A 15155-nucleotide genomic window follows, 5' to 3' on the forward strand; every position below is an offset into this window, starting at 1 on the left:
ACTTGCCTTCTCTTCTTTGCTTTAACCCCTTACTTTGCTCTCACCAAATTAGTTGAAACGTGGTTCCTAAGGAAAATGGTTTTGTGACTTGGTTTTCTGTACCAGGATTGGAGATGAAATGAGAGGTTTACAGGTAATGGTTCACATTCACTGCTCTGTTCAGTTGTGCATATTTCTAGACTGTCAAAGGCACAACCCATTTTCTGTTAGATTAAAGCTGTCAGTGGAAACTCGAGTCGGTTTAATATACTGATGTATATTAAATGGTGGTAATCGCACCCATTTTCCTGTCCTCTTGGGCTTTGCTTTGAAGACCAGCACCACATTTTGCACAAAACCTCTAGTATCACCGAGACCTAATTAGCAGCGTTACGGTAAATGTGAGAAATCATTGTGTTTAAAGTTAACAGAGGTTTTAAGATGTTTCTCCATTAGAATTTTTGGAGTTGGCGCATCAGGGGTTGCAGTGTTTAATTGCTCATGTCAGACCACATGACACACTTGTGCTTCCAGTGTAAATGATAAACACGCCTTTGTCATTGTGCCGGTTTTAAAACCGAAAACTGAGTTTTCCTACGCGGCTTCAAACCATCCTCCTAACGGTTATTTCGCTCCGGAAGTTGTGGTGTGTGCGTAATATACACAAACGATGAGGATGAGAGGAGCCTCCATGGTTGTTTCTCTGCTGCATTATTTGAACACTGCCCCCAAGCGACATACACGTGGAAGAAACCACACTAAACCTGCTTACACACAAGAACTTATAATCAACAGATGAAATGTTAACATTGAAATAGCATAAGATTTACAAGTCATCTATTACAAACTACTCAAAAATGTACTATGCTGCCAAAGAATATAAAAAATTGTGGTCTTAATGTGCCTTCCTATCATTCCTATCATCACAGAATCTATGTCCGAATAAAAGCTGCTATAACGACACCCCCCCAATCAATAAAGACGAATATCGATTGAACATTAAATGGTTATTATTAGTTTAATTGTTAGTTGTATAATAGCTCGATCTTTGCACTGGTAGGAGTGCGTTGCCTGACAGACTGCACTCTGGGTAAAATCCTCCCATCTACGTCAAAACAGCAGCTTGGTTAGCTCTTGCTAGCTAACCTGACGCTAGTTAGTGGTGCGTCAGGTTCACCAACCAACTTTAATGGTTTTTCGCGTCTGTAGGCCATCTTTGCTGTATGCAGTGTCTATTTTGTTATGAGACATGCAGGATAGGTACAACGAAATAGGCTTTGTCCAGCAAATACTCGGTTTGAATTTGGTGCCGAGAAAAAATAGTACAAACCGAGGCAATGACACATCTCTCAGCGACTTCTCAGGTGGGCTAATGTTTGGTAGCTTTTCAGCTAGTCTTTATGTCTTTGCTGTCTACCTATGCTAAAGTATTTGACTGAAAAAGAAGCCATTTAAAATGTACTGCGAACAGAACCTGTCACTATGGGTCATTAGCTAGAGGCTAGTTTATACGCAATGTTGTTGGAGTAGTTGGTGAAGCTAGCTAACTTCTACTTTGTCTAAGCGATTGTTGGGTAGTCAGAAGTCTGCATATTGTTTTGTAATTTGAGAGTCTCTAATGTTGAAGACCTGTGTAAATGATACTGTTAAATTCCACTGGTCATGGCTCTTAGGGTATGACCATTGAGTAGTGTCTTCAGTCTCTATGTAGATTTGACAAATGAAATGTGCGCTGGTGTTCTGCCAGAGTTATTTTTCTGTGACACTGAACACAGCAATCATTTTGCGTTGGTGTGTTACTAGTTGTTAAACAATGAAGATCTAGAGTTCTCCTTAATGTTTAGTCAAGTCACAAACTGGTCCTCATTAAGGATTCAACATCATTGTCATGTTTTTTCAGTGAATCACTGTCACCCCTATGGAAATAAATCAAATAAATACATTCGTGGTTATGTAATATGTTCACTGATTGGCATGAAGAGATGCATAACTGTATAACTGTGTTTTCCCAGAGATGTGGTATGGCGTGTTTCTGTGGGCAGCGGTCTCCTCTCTTGTGTTCCACCTGCCTGCAGCTTTACTGTCCCTAGCCTCACTGCGCCAGCACAAATTTGCCCGGTTCATGCCCATTGCGATCCTCCTCATGGGCATTGTGGGACCAGTGTTTGGGGGAGTCCTAACTAGTAAGCCTTTTACCTGCATGTGCTGTTGTTGTTTTAATGTATGTATTTTTGAATTTTTTTAAAATGAATGATATAACTATTTGTGATTACATTTATTTCAGCATTTATTAAAAAGATTTGTATACCCGCATATTATAAAATAGAAGGTATTTTCAGATGCTTCCTTGTTTCCTAAGTATCACCACAGCAGATTAGTCCACACAGGAGGACATGAACTTGTGTCCGTCTGAGCCTGATCTCATACGAGGGATGTATTGCATGCTAGGCAGATGCCTTTGTGTTTTCCCCAATGTAAAAGAACCGAATGAATTGGACCATCACTGAGCAGTGCTGCTGGAAACCTGTTCAGTATGCAGCCAGTTCATTTAAGCTTCCACAGTGTGTGGGTCTACTAGTCTCAATCTCAAGTGTTTACAAATAGGACTCAATGTGTAAATTAGTATCGCTGTAGCTGAATTGGGTTGTGAGCACACCACAATGGTTCTTAATGAAATACTGAATCTTAAGATGGATCAAAGCATCAGGAAATTTTGCAGTTTTTAAGATTCATAATAGATGATAAGTTCTGTATTTTCTCCTGAACTTTTATTTAATGTTTCCCAAGTCAGTCACTTAAGCTTGAGTTAGTTTCCAGAGTGCATTTGCTTGTTTCACTGTAGTTTTTGTTCATGTTTAGTTGTTAAGTCTTCAATATTTTCAGTGCTACTTGTAGTGTCTTATTTTAATGACTTCGGAGGTGTCTGATAGCCATATGTTATTCTGAAGTTCAAAATGGATATTACTGCAATGTTTATTCATTTAATTTTGAAGGCAGGTGATTCACGAGTCTCAATAAGCAAACGCACAAAATCCTGATTGGACAAGTCGTGATAACAAATTTAAACAAAGTAAATGCATATTCTTAAAAAAAGTGCATTATTATTATTATTACAGTGAAAAGATTAAGAGAACTAGGGATATTCTTTTTATTATTATTATTATTATTATTATTATTAATTCAGTAAAAATCTAATTAGATTTTCTTTAAGAAGTGACACAGTCTACATTCAGTTGCAAATTTGATATTAATCCACCTGTTTCCCCTGATGATGGTAGGCTAAATCATCCATGCCCCACTTTCTCTCACATCTGACAGTAACATAACGTGTTGTCGTCCGTACCTTCCCCTCTCTGGTCTGCTCACCTGACAGCAGAAATGGAACAAACTAGGACTATTTTATGACATCCAAGAATCTTACACTGAGACACACACAGGCTGCCCTTACGGGACAACGTTTATGGTTACAAACATCCCCTAATTAGGGCATGAGCTGTACCAGGCAACCCTGAATACCCAACAACCCACAACTCTTTCTATTTAAAGCTCAGAAAACCCCAAAAGAAAACATGATTGTAAGTACAATAACTTCTTGAAATTTTAGATAATGAATAATAATGATATGTAGTGAATACATTGACCAAACTAATGGTTATTATGATTTTTGCAGTAGTCAAGCCTTACATTCAGACCCCAAGTGTGAGGTTCTGATTAATTGTTGCTTATATCAGGAGGTCAGCAGGCCAAAAGGTGGTTTGTCGGCAGAGCTCTGCTTATCAGTAAGTCAGAAGCCAAATTGGAAAACACACACGCTTAATAATTTTCTTTCTTTCTTTTCTTTTTTTAGGTGCAGCCATAGCAGGTGTGTACAAGGCAGCAGGGAAGACGATGATATCTTTGGAGGCGCTGGTGTTTGGTGTCGGGCAGTCGTTTTGTGTTCTCCTCATCTCCTTCCTCAGGATACTTGCAACCCTTTAGCAGTGCTAAGTTTGATGTGGACTTTCTGGTGAATACTGGCAAGAACAGTCCAGTCTGGGTTGTGATGTCATTTTCTATGGGTGGATTTTTTTTCTCAACTATCAAGAGAAAGGCAATGTGTAAATTGATGGAGTGTACGCTATACAGCACTGAATGCTCTAGGTGTTAAATCATTTGTATGATATTGACTGTAGGACAGCATGTTGCTACATTCACATCCAGGCCTCCCCATACTACATCCAATGAAAGTTACTTAGCATTGTCCCAAGTTTTTTCTAAAGTCAGGTGTCGAGCTGAAATTCTCAGTTTAGGAGTCTGCGCTTTCAAACGTAATGTGAAAGCAGCAATATGCTGTTCTCGAGTTAGCAGAGCAGTTCAGCAGCAGGATGACACTAACCTCTCTCAGGGGCTGTGTGAGAGCGTGTGTACGTTTGTGCGCACACGTGTGTGTGTGTATGTGTGTGTGAGAGAGAGAGCGTGCGTGCATGTGCGCATGCATGCACATTTCTCTGCCAGAGTGACTGCATAGAGATAGAACAGCAGATGGGCTGTTGTACTGTTAAAATGGGGAGATAATGGTTATATGCAAGGTTAATGCTTTTTCTCTTGAGGCCTTAATTTCTATTTTCTACTTTCCAAAGTGGTGTTTATCTTCAGGGCTATCTTTCCTTAATTCTTTGTCCTGCTGCTCCTTGGGTTCTCTCTGGTGTTTTTGGTTGACATTTTTTTTTGACTGCCTGTGTGTTAATAATAATACTTCCAGGTTGGTTAGAAGCACCTATATGTCTCCCTCTATTCCTCTCAGCTTATGTCTTTCACACAGGGATACAGTGGAGATGCTGTTATAAAGCTGATTGTTAAGTTCATAGCCCTGAAAATGCAGCCTGTGTCTTCAGAGCTTCTCTGTTCACCTTGATTGTTCTGTCTTTAGGCTTGATGGAGGAGGGCGAAGATTATCAGATTGCTAAATCAACAGAAAGTGATAAGTTTTTAATCTTTTAGCTCTTTGAATGATAGTGTGTTTTAAGGGTTATTTTGTAACAATGAACTGATTTGTATATATTCAAAATTGTTTCCAGGTCTTTGTACATTTTCAGTCTTTATGATTAAATATAAATAATTTTCTGCACTAAATGTGCATGTATAAGTTTCCACATTGTGACAGCTTTTTGGTTGATTTTGGTATCTGAGAGGTGCATTTACAGTAAACTCTACAAGTAAAACACAAGTCATTATGTTTACTGTGTGTATATATAAGTAACTATGTCACAAGTAATTAAGATGGAAGAAATGTATTTGTTTTTACAGGAATGAGGTGTGATATGGTCAGAAGCTTCTTCAACCTCTGTACACTATATAGGGCTCTAGGGGCTCAGACCAGTAAATGAGCTGTGGACCCTACAGGTCCATCTAATTGGTCCTAATATAAAATTAATTGCATAAAGCAAAAAAAAGTTGAAGACTGACTCACAATCCTGTACAAAAAGAAAAAAAAAAAGATTCAAAGGTCTCCTCAAGCAGGCAGGAAAAGGTCAAGAAAGCCACTAAGATGTCTAAGCCATTTCCAAAGGATGACTCTCTCTTAATTTACTTTGTTTATCTATAGTTTTGACTGGAGTCCACACAAGGTTTAACTATTATTGACATTTAGCATATCTGCACCTTGCTATAGACTGTATATGATGTTATAAGTTTTCAAAATGAAGCCAAGCCATGAAAGTGCCTTAAAGATGCTCTTCTTAAATTGTTAGCAGGAGCCTTTTCCACTGGTTCCAAGAAATCTGGTTCTGTCCACTCTGAGAAAATGCACGAGTTCCTTCAGGTTCTCAGTCACATCCACCTCGTGCTTATCACATCCCAGTTACAAAAACCAAGGGTGACTGCTGAATGCCTGACTCGAGTCATAATATTTATACTCACACGTTCAAGGTTTTTAGCTTGTACAGGTAAAACAGTGCAATAAATGTATTACTGGGCATAACTCCAATCTTATAACGCATTTTACTATTTTTAATAACTGACTGTTTGGTAAGTCTGGCTTTTTTTTGATAATTACTTGCTGTACAGTAAAGATGACAGCTAAAGTCTCCTGTTACATATTAAATGATTTCTGCTTGTCCTGCAAGACCTCAGTGGATCGTTTAATACTGTTGACCATAATATATTTTATTTTTTATTACAACATTTAGTGCATGATGTAGATATTAAAGGTACTATACTGCGGTGGTTTGAATCATCTGTCTAATATGCTCTCATTTGGTCATGTAAGTGGAGTCTTCTTCTCACACTAAGGTTAATTATGGAGTTCCACATGGTTCCATGCTAGAACCACTTCTGTTTACATTATACACGTATGCTTACTCTGGGTGGCATTACCTTGTCTTCCAGTAACACTGTGAGGAATCTGTAAGTCATTTTTGACTAGGATAGATCCTTAAATGTGCACATTAAACAAATATATAGGACAGCTTTCTTTCAATATCCTGTTTCATAGGGTTCAGGCTTCTTTTCTGTGAAACCAGCTCAGTTTTGGAGCCCTCTCCACTTTTAAAAGTAAGCTTAAAACTTTCCTTTTTAAAAAAAGCACATAGTTGGGGCTGAATCAGGTGAATCTGAATCCTTCCTTAGTTATATTCCAATATTCCTAGGCATCTGCGGGCTTCCCATGATGCATTTTTTTCCTTTGTTTCTTCTTCACTCACCTTATTATTCTGTTTATGCACCAATCTGCATTTAATCCTTAGTTATTATTAATCTCTGTCTGTCTTTTACAGCATGTCCTCATTTTGTTTTCCTCCCCTCACCCCAACTGGTTGTGAGCATGTTTCTGACAGTTTTTTCTTCCTGTTAAAGGGGAATTTTTCCTCCCCATTATCACCAAACCACTTGCTCAACGAGGGTCCTACGATTGTTGGGGTGTTCTGTGTTTGTTTGTTTGTTTGTTTTTAATTATTGTAGGGTGTTTCGTTTACTGTAGAATGTGCCATGAGGAGCTATATAAATAAAATTGAACTGATGTCCAGCAGGGGCATTCCATCTGAAATCATTATAGGCCTTCTGCTCAACCATCATGCTTGGTTGAAACTTGGTCATGAAAAAAGACAATGGTAAAAAGCACAGCAACAGAATGGCAAAAAACAAAAGAATCAAGGTACAGACCTCAACCCAGTTGAAATAATGTGGCACTCTTAAGAGAGTGGTATATAAATGAACACCTGAAAACCTCAATGAACTGAAGCAACATTGTAAAGGAGGGTAGGCCAAAGTTCTCCACAATGATGTAAGAGGCTAATATTCAGAAACAAAACAATTACTTTCAGTCATTGCTGCTGCATGTGGTTCTACAACCTATGGGACCGTGGGGTGTACTTAGCTTTTTATACAATGTTCCACAATGTGGAAAATAAATAATAGTGACACTGTATATGTCATATTTTGCTAGTTAATCAGTGGCTGTATTTACCTAATTTTAATGCCTGGTATGTACCTGCTAATTATTTATTTCTTAGAATTAAAAGAGGGTGTACTTTCTTTTTCATGATTGTAGACATTTGTTTTCCCTTGAATATTTTTGCATTTAATAGTTTCCACTTGGATGTGATTTTTAGATATTTCAGTTATTTATTTCTAATTATTCCTCACATTTTAGTGTTTTGTTTTTTTCCTGCCAGAAACAGGCCTGCATACAGGCCTTAATGCAGGTTAGTCGAACACTTTAACCACTTGACTGCTGGGATGGTTTTTTACAATAAGGAGATGTGGTGTCAGAATGCCAAATCTGATGGACAGTCACACTGTCAGAAACACCAGGCAAACTCGATGACGGGATACAATTAGAGATGTCAGGTTAATGCTAGAACAGAGCAAGATATTTCACACATTCATGGGCTGTATATGTTCTGATTTAAAGGGTTTAAAGCTTACATTTATTAGAGGAAATAAGGAACCCGTGGTTAATAGTTTCATGATAGATGTTTCAACTTGTTACGTTCCCCCCGAAAGGGTCTAGGCATGTGAGTGAGGGGACTAGTAACAAATGAGTCCAGAACAGAATGAAAGGAAAACAGACCAGTGTTTTCAGTAAATAAAATAGTCTTTATTATAGATCATCTTAACATAAAGAGCCGGCAACGCCGTTTTACCAATAACACTTGGAAAAAGAGAAAAAGGGTTGCAACAACAAAGAACACAACAACCAAACAAAAACTCCACACCACGAGGAGGTACTTCCAGGGGCCCACAAGCTCACCCTGTCACTAACAGCAGCTGGCTTTGCTGCTGCCAAGGCTCACAAGCCCACACTACTCACGCAAAGCAGCTATGCTGTTTCCACAACTCCACACTTTGAGCAGGTTAACCACACACAACGCAGAGAACACCCCCACACCCTGTTCACAGCTCATCCCCAGCTTATATGACCTCCGAGAGGTGATTGCTGACTGGGCCCAGGTGGTAAATGAGTCCAATGAGCAGCAGCTGTGTCCTGGGGAGAGAGAAGAGCAAGAGAGAGACGGGGGGTGGAGCAAAAGAGGAGGAGGCGGAGAAAAACACCACACCCACACAAGGGCAGTATCAGGAGGCCCAGCTAGGGCCGTAACACAACTAAATTGTTAGTGTCTTAACGTTTTTTTGTCTTTTGTAGGTTGGGGCACAACCTACTAAGCATTGTTGCTGCATTGTTCCCTTTGTGGCCACAGTTTATCCATCTTTTGATGACCACTTCCAGTGTAATAATACACCATGTTATAAAGCACAGATTATCTCAAACTGGTTTCTTGAATGTGACAATGAGTTCATTGTGTTAGGTGGTCTCCACAATCACCAGATCTCAATTTAATAGTGCACCTTTGGATGCAATGGAGCGACAGATTCAGGACATGGATATGTATCTGACAAAACCGCAGCAACTGCAGGATGCTATCAGTTTGGGTCAATATGGACCAAAATCTCTGAGGAATGTTTCCATGGCATAGATTCAGTGTTTGTTTGATCTGTACCATGAAGAATTAAGTCAATTAAAAAGACATAAAGGGGGTTCAACCCAATCCTGGCAAGGTCTCCATGACTCTTTAAAACCAAGTGTATTTGATACCTGAGCTTTTGTGACTTCCACAGTGTAAAAGTCTCACCCCCACCCAAAACAAAATAAACTGCATTCTACATCTTTAAGGAATAAATTGCCAGATGTAGCAAACATGATGCAAATTCACACTCCTATATGCAAGTTAACATTTAATTTGTTTTTAAAATTTTGTCAGAAGGTTCAGTCCAAAGGCATGCAGTAAGTGGGGTTAGGTGAATTGGGAACTCTAAATTGCCCATAGGTGTGAATGGTTGTCTGTCTCTGTTAGCCCTGCAACAGACTGGCGGCCTGTCCAGGGTGTACCCTGCCTCTGGCCCTATAGGTGAATCCAATAGATCATCTTGTTCCAATGCAATGTTTTGCTTGAAAATCTTTGGTCATTTATGTGGATTATAGCACATCCAGAGTTCGTGCTCATAGAGCTTCACTTGTTCCACATTTTGTCATGTTACATGTCATGCTTATTCAAAAATGGATTAAATTAATTTTTCACCTCAAAATTCTACACACAAAATTAGTAAATGACCGTCCCAAAAACCAAAATGGAAATACACACAAGTATTTCTAGTCCTTGCAAAATAGAACTGGGAGACCAGTAAGGGTCAAGGGAAAGATGAATGTCGCCATGTACAGAGATATCCTTAATGATACCCTGCTCCAGAGCACTCTGGACATCAGATTGTGGTGAAGATCTAGCTTCTAACAGACAAACAACCCTTAACACAGCCAAGATAACAAAGAATGGCTTTGGGACCACTCTGTGAATGTCCTTTAGTGCCTTAGCCTAATGTCTTTTAGGATAAGTGCCTCAGCCAGAGCTCAGACTTGAATCCAGTCTACCTGAAAATGGCCATGCACCGATGCTCCCCATCCAATGTGATAGAGCTTGAGAGGTTCTGCGAAGAAGAATGGGAGAAACTCCCCCAAAATACATGTGTCTGCCTATATATATATATATATATATATATATATATATATATATATATATATATATATATATATATATATATATATATATGCATATATAATATTTGTAAGTGTGAGTGTAATTTTTTAGTAATACATTTGCAACAATTTTAAGCAAGCTTTTTTCACTTTGTCGTTGCTGTGTGTACAATTTTTAAGGTGAAAAATGATTTAAATCCATTTTGGAATAAGATTGTAACATGAAAAAATGTGGAGCAAGCGAAGATCCATGAATGCTTTCTGGATGCACTCTATGTTTAAGATTTACCCTCCCCACGCTCCACAGCAGGGCACTGGACCTCTCCCAGTTCAAAAACGATTAAAACTGCATGAACATGACAAAGATCCATAGCTATTAACCCAGTATCCAAAAGACCCAGATTGCAGTTTGATCAAGTATCGACTGGGTTGGTGGAGGCATAGTTTATTTACAAAAGCTACTCAAAGCTGACTTTGAACCTAACAGACGGAGTCAATGATGTGTTGAACAGAGAGAATTTATAACTTAAAGGTATTTTTTTTTTTACAAAGAGTTAAATTGCCTTAAGATAATTTTAATACGTAGTAATAAGTTCATAAAGTAGCTGTAATATTGTCTAAATATTGAACATTGTTTTGTAAAATGACTTCTACCTTTTACTTCAGTAAAGAGATGGTATATTACTTTCGCCACTTTGTAATACAGTTATTCAGCTCAGGACACTATTAACAGCACACTGTTAATGTCATTTAACAATAACAGTTTTACTGCTGTAGACAGATGGGGTATTCAAACATACACTAAGTGCGCCTCCTTCTGGTCACACTGAAGTACTGCTGGTGTTTGGAGAACAGCCGAAAGAGCAGTGTCCACTCCACCTACACGTTGGGAAAGCTGATGTTTTTTAAACACATTTTATTTATGCTTTGATGGTATTGTGCATGTAAAAAAACAAAATCGGCATAAAAAAGAGAAAAAATGTACACCCAGTCTCCTCTACACTGCAGAATGACGACTGATGGTGAAGCCTATACAAGCTTGTCGTAGGTCGCTAACCTTGCTGAACCTTGTGTGGTTTCTCATTTAATAATAAAAACGTGTTCGCTTTGAGTGTGACTACACAGTTGCGCAGGATTTATATCATGAAGTAAGTAAAACCTGCATCCTATAATTCATACAACTGGAACATTTTGGTGGCTTTCATTGAAATATACAAACTTAATAAAAAGGGTAAAAAGTGCTTAATTAGTATCCTGGGACGCACATAATGACAAATGTAACAGTGAATATAATTGTTTGCATTGGAAATGTCACTGTTTTTTTTGTTTTTGTTTTAAGATTTGTTCCACAAGTGCTGCATCTGCAATGCCATTATGTGGATCTAAAACCAAATGAAAACAGACTGGATCTATGTGACTGTTTTATTTTAACAATTGCTCTGAATTTCTTCAATCCCTCCTCAGACAAAAGAGAATAAAAGTGAAACTAATAAAAACTTCAAACATTTCAAACAAGTAACTAAACAAAATTTAGAAAAAGGCACTCTGAAAACTAAACTGGGACTAAAGTCAAATTAAAATCTAAATGCAGAAGTAAAAACTGATGAACACCACATTATAACACCTGTGTTCCTCTGGACCCACCTTCCATCTGACCAGGTGGTCAGACTGGGCAGCATCACCTCATCCCCCATCACACTGAACACTGGTGCTCCACAGGGGTGTGTACTGAGCCCTCTCCTGTACTCACTCTACACCTACGACTGCACAGCCACTAACAGCTCCAACATCATTGTGAAGTTTGCGGACGACACTACAGTGGTGGGTCTTATCACCAACGGTGATGAGACGGCTTACAGGGAGGAGGTCAGCGCCCTGACCCACTGGTGTCAAGACAACCATCTCACCCTCAACGTCGCAAAGACAAAGGAATTGATAGTGGACTTCCGGAGGTGCAGAGAAGTACACACCCCCATCACCATCAACGGCGCTGCTGTGGAGAGAGTGAGCAGCTTCCGGTTCAATTCAATTCAATTCAATTCAATTTTATTTATATAGCGCCAAATCACAACAAAAGTCGCCTCAAGGCGCTTCATAGATACAGAGAAAAACCCAACAATCATATGACCCCCTATGAGCAAGCACTTTGGCGACAGTGGGAAGGAAAAACTCCCTTTTAACAGGAAGAAACCTCCGGCAGAACCAGGCTCAGGGAGGGGCGGCCATCTGCTGCGACCGGTTGGGGTGAGAGAAGGAAGACAGGATAAAAGACATGCTGTGGAAGAGAGACAGAGGTTAATAACAGATATGATTCAATGCAGAGAGGTCTATTAATACATAGTGAGTGAGAAAGGTGACTGGAAAGGAAAAACTCAATGCATCATGGGAATCCCCCGGCAGCCTACATCTATTGCAGCATAACAAAGGGAGGATTCAGGGTCACCTGGTCCAGCCCTAACTATATGCTTTAGAAAAAAGGAAAGTTTTAAGCCTAATCTTAAAAGTAGAGATAGTGTCTGTCTCCCGAATCCAAACTGGAAGCTGGTTCCACAGAAGAGGGGCCTGAAAACTGAAGGCTCTCCCTCCCATTCTACTTTTAAATACTCTAGGAACAACAAGTAGGCCTGCAGAGCGAGAGCGGAGCGCTCTAATAGGGTGATATGGTACTACAAGGTCATTAAGATAAGATGGGGCCTGATTATTTAAGACCTTGTATGTGAGGAGCAGGATTTTGAATTCAATTCTGGATTTAACAGGAAGCCAATGAAGGGAAGCCAAAACAGGAGAAATATGCTCTCTCTTTCTAGTCCCTGTCAGGACTCTTGCTGCAGCATTTTGGATTAGCTGAAGGCTTTTCAGTGAGTTTTTGGACATCCTGATAATAATGAATTACAGTAGTCCAGCCTGGAAGTAATAAATGCATGAACTAGTTTTTCAGCGTCACTCTGAGACAGGATATTTCTAATTTTAGAGATGTTGCGCAAATGGAAGAAAGCAGTCTTACATATTTGTTTAATATGTGCGTTGAAGGACATGTCCTGGTCAAAAATGACTCCAAGGTTCCTCACAGCGTTACTGGAGGCCAAGGTAATGCCATCCAGAGTAAGAATCTGATTAGATACCATATTTCTAAGATTTTCAGGGCCGAGTACAATAACCTCAGTTTTATCTGAATTAAGAAGCAGAAAGTTAGCGGCCATCCAGGTCTTTATGTCTTTAAGACATTCCTGCAGTTTAACTAATTGGTGTGTGTTATCTGGCTTCATGGACAGATAGAGCTGGGTGTCATCTGCATAGCAGTGAAAATGTATGCTATGTCTTCTAATGATGCTGCCTAAGGGAAGCATGTATAATGTAAACAGAATTGGTCCTAGCACTGAACCCTGTGGAACTCCATAATTAACCTCAGTGTGTGAAGAGGACTCTCCATTTACATGCACGAATTGGAGTCTATTAGATAGATATGATACAAACCACTGCAGTGCAGTACCTGTAATACCTACAGCATGTTCTAATCGCTCTAATAGGATATTAGGTTCCTTGGCGTACATCTGGCTGAGGATCTTACGTGGTCAGTACACACAAACAAAACAGTGAAGAAGGCGCAGCAGCGCCTCTTCTTTCTCAGGAGACTGAAAAGATTCGGCATGAGCCCCCGCATCCTCAGGACCTTCTATCGCTGTGCCATTGAGAGCATCCTCACTGGATGCATCACCACCTGGTATGGCAACAGCACCGCCTACAACTGCAAAGCTCTCCAGCGAGTAGTGCGGTGCTCTGAACGGATAATTGGAGGTGAGCTTCCCTCCCTCCAAGACATCTACAGGAAGCGCTGCCTGAGGAAAGCGGGGAGGATCATCAAGGACTCCAGTCACCCCAGCCATAAACTGTTCAGACTGCTTCCATCAGGAAGGAGGTTCTGCAGCATCCGGTCCCATACCAGCAGACTGAGAGACAGCTTTTTCCATCAGGCCATCAGACTGCTGAACACGTCATAGACACCTCACCTTCACTACTGGAACTTCAACATTATGCACTCCACACTGTATATAAATGCCACTTGTTTTGCACATATTAAACTCTGTATATTTTATATATTTTATTATTATTATTATTATTATTCTTTTTTTTTTTTTTTTACTATTTAATTTGTAAAAATGTGTATACACACACACACACACACACACGTAGGAAAATATTTAGTATACACATCCAGAAATGCATACACTATTATATATTGTACATATATTTATTAGTTTCAGGTTGGCCATTCTTGTATTTTGCTCGTTTGTGTTGTTGTGTTTGCACATCTCTGTTGCTTGTGGGGCTCGCACACAAGAATTTCACTCGCATGTGCTGTGCCAGTGTGCCTGCACATGTGATGTGACAATAAAAGTGATTTGATTTGATTTGATATGTGGGAGAAATGGAAATCCAGTGTCTCCAAAATACCAGCAAATTTTAAGCATGTTTTTTATTTGCACGAGTTCAAATCCCCCCAAAATGAGCCATTAAACTTATACTATAACAGAAGTTTCACCATTCTCAGTTTCATGTCATTCGTGTGAACAGAATATGGTTATCTGTCAGAGAAATCAACAAATCAGGACATGCAACCTTGACTTGGAGTATTTTCTGACATTCTGCAAGAAAAGGAGGCTGAGGTCTTTCAACATCTGCAGGAAGCTCCTGAGGATGTTTTACCAGTCAGTGGTTGCTGGAGTACTTTTCTATGGCGTGGTGTGCTGGGGGAGCAGCACAGCAAAGGACTCATCCAGGCTGGAGAAACTAATCAGGAAGGCTGGCTCTGTGGTCGGCATGAAGCTGGACACTCTGGTGACAGTGGCAGAGAAGAGGACCTTTTTTTCCTTATATTTGACTGTGCAATAATCACTGTGCAATATACTCACTCAAATGAGCAATCCTATTTATCCATATTATATATTCTGTATCTATATATGTGTATATATGGTGTATTTATGCTTATATCCTTACTCTCATTCCCCTTAATGTATCTGTAACATGCAACTTCTTTCGGTGCTTTGCTACTGGAAACTGAATTTCCCGGAGGAACCCACCTGAGGGATTAATAAAGTTTCATCTAAATGGTTATTCTGATTAAAACGTGTGGCTTATGTCGTTTCTGTCACTAGAAAAACACATTCACCCA

General features: G+C 39.5%; 1 protein-coding gene across 1 annotated transcript; it reads left to right on the top strand.

The window, feature by feature from the left end:
• Positions 1 to 1049: 1049 nt before the first annotated feature.
• tmem170a (transmembrane protein 170A) lies at positions 1050 to 6983 on the top strand. The gene is made up of 3 exons (XM_085283172.1): positions 1050 to 1343; positions 1992 to 2162; positions 3827 to 6983. Exons 1-3 carry the CDS (start codon positions 1229 to 1231, stop codon positions 3955 to 3957), a joined length of 417 nt encoding a protein of 138 aa, XP_085139298.1. The 5' UTR covers positions 1050 to 1228; the 3' UTR covers positions 3958 to 6983.
• Positions 6984 to 15155: the final 8172 nt, after the last annotated feature.

This window comes from Mchenga conophoros, linkage group LG7, assembly GCF_057382185.1.
Source record: "Mchenga conophoros isolate Kocher_MC1m ecotype Shallow Benthic linkage group LG7, M_conophoros_male_GT1.1, whole genome shotgun sequence".
Taxonomy (NCBI): domain Eukaryota; kingdom Metazoa; phylum Chordata; class Actinopteri; order Cichliformes; family Cichlidae; genus Mchenga; species Mchenga conophoros.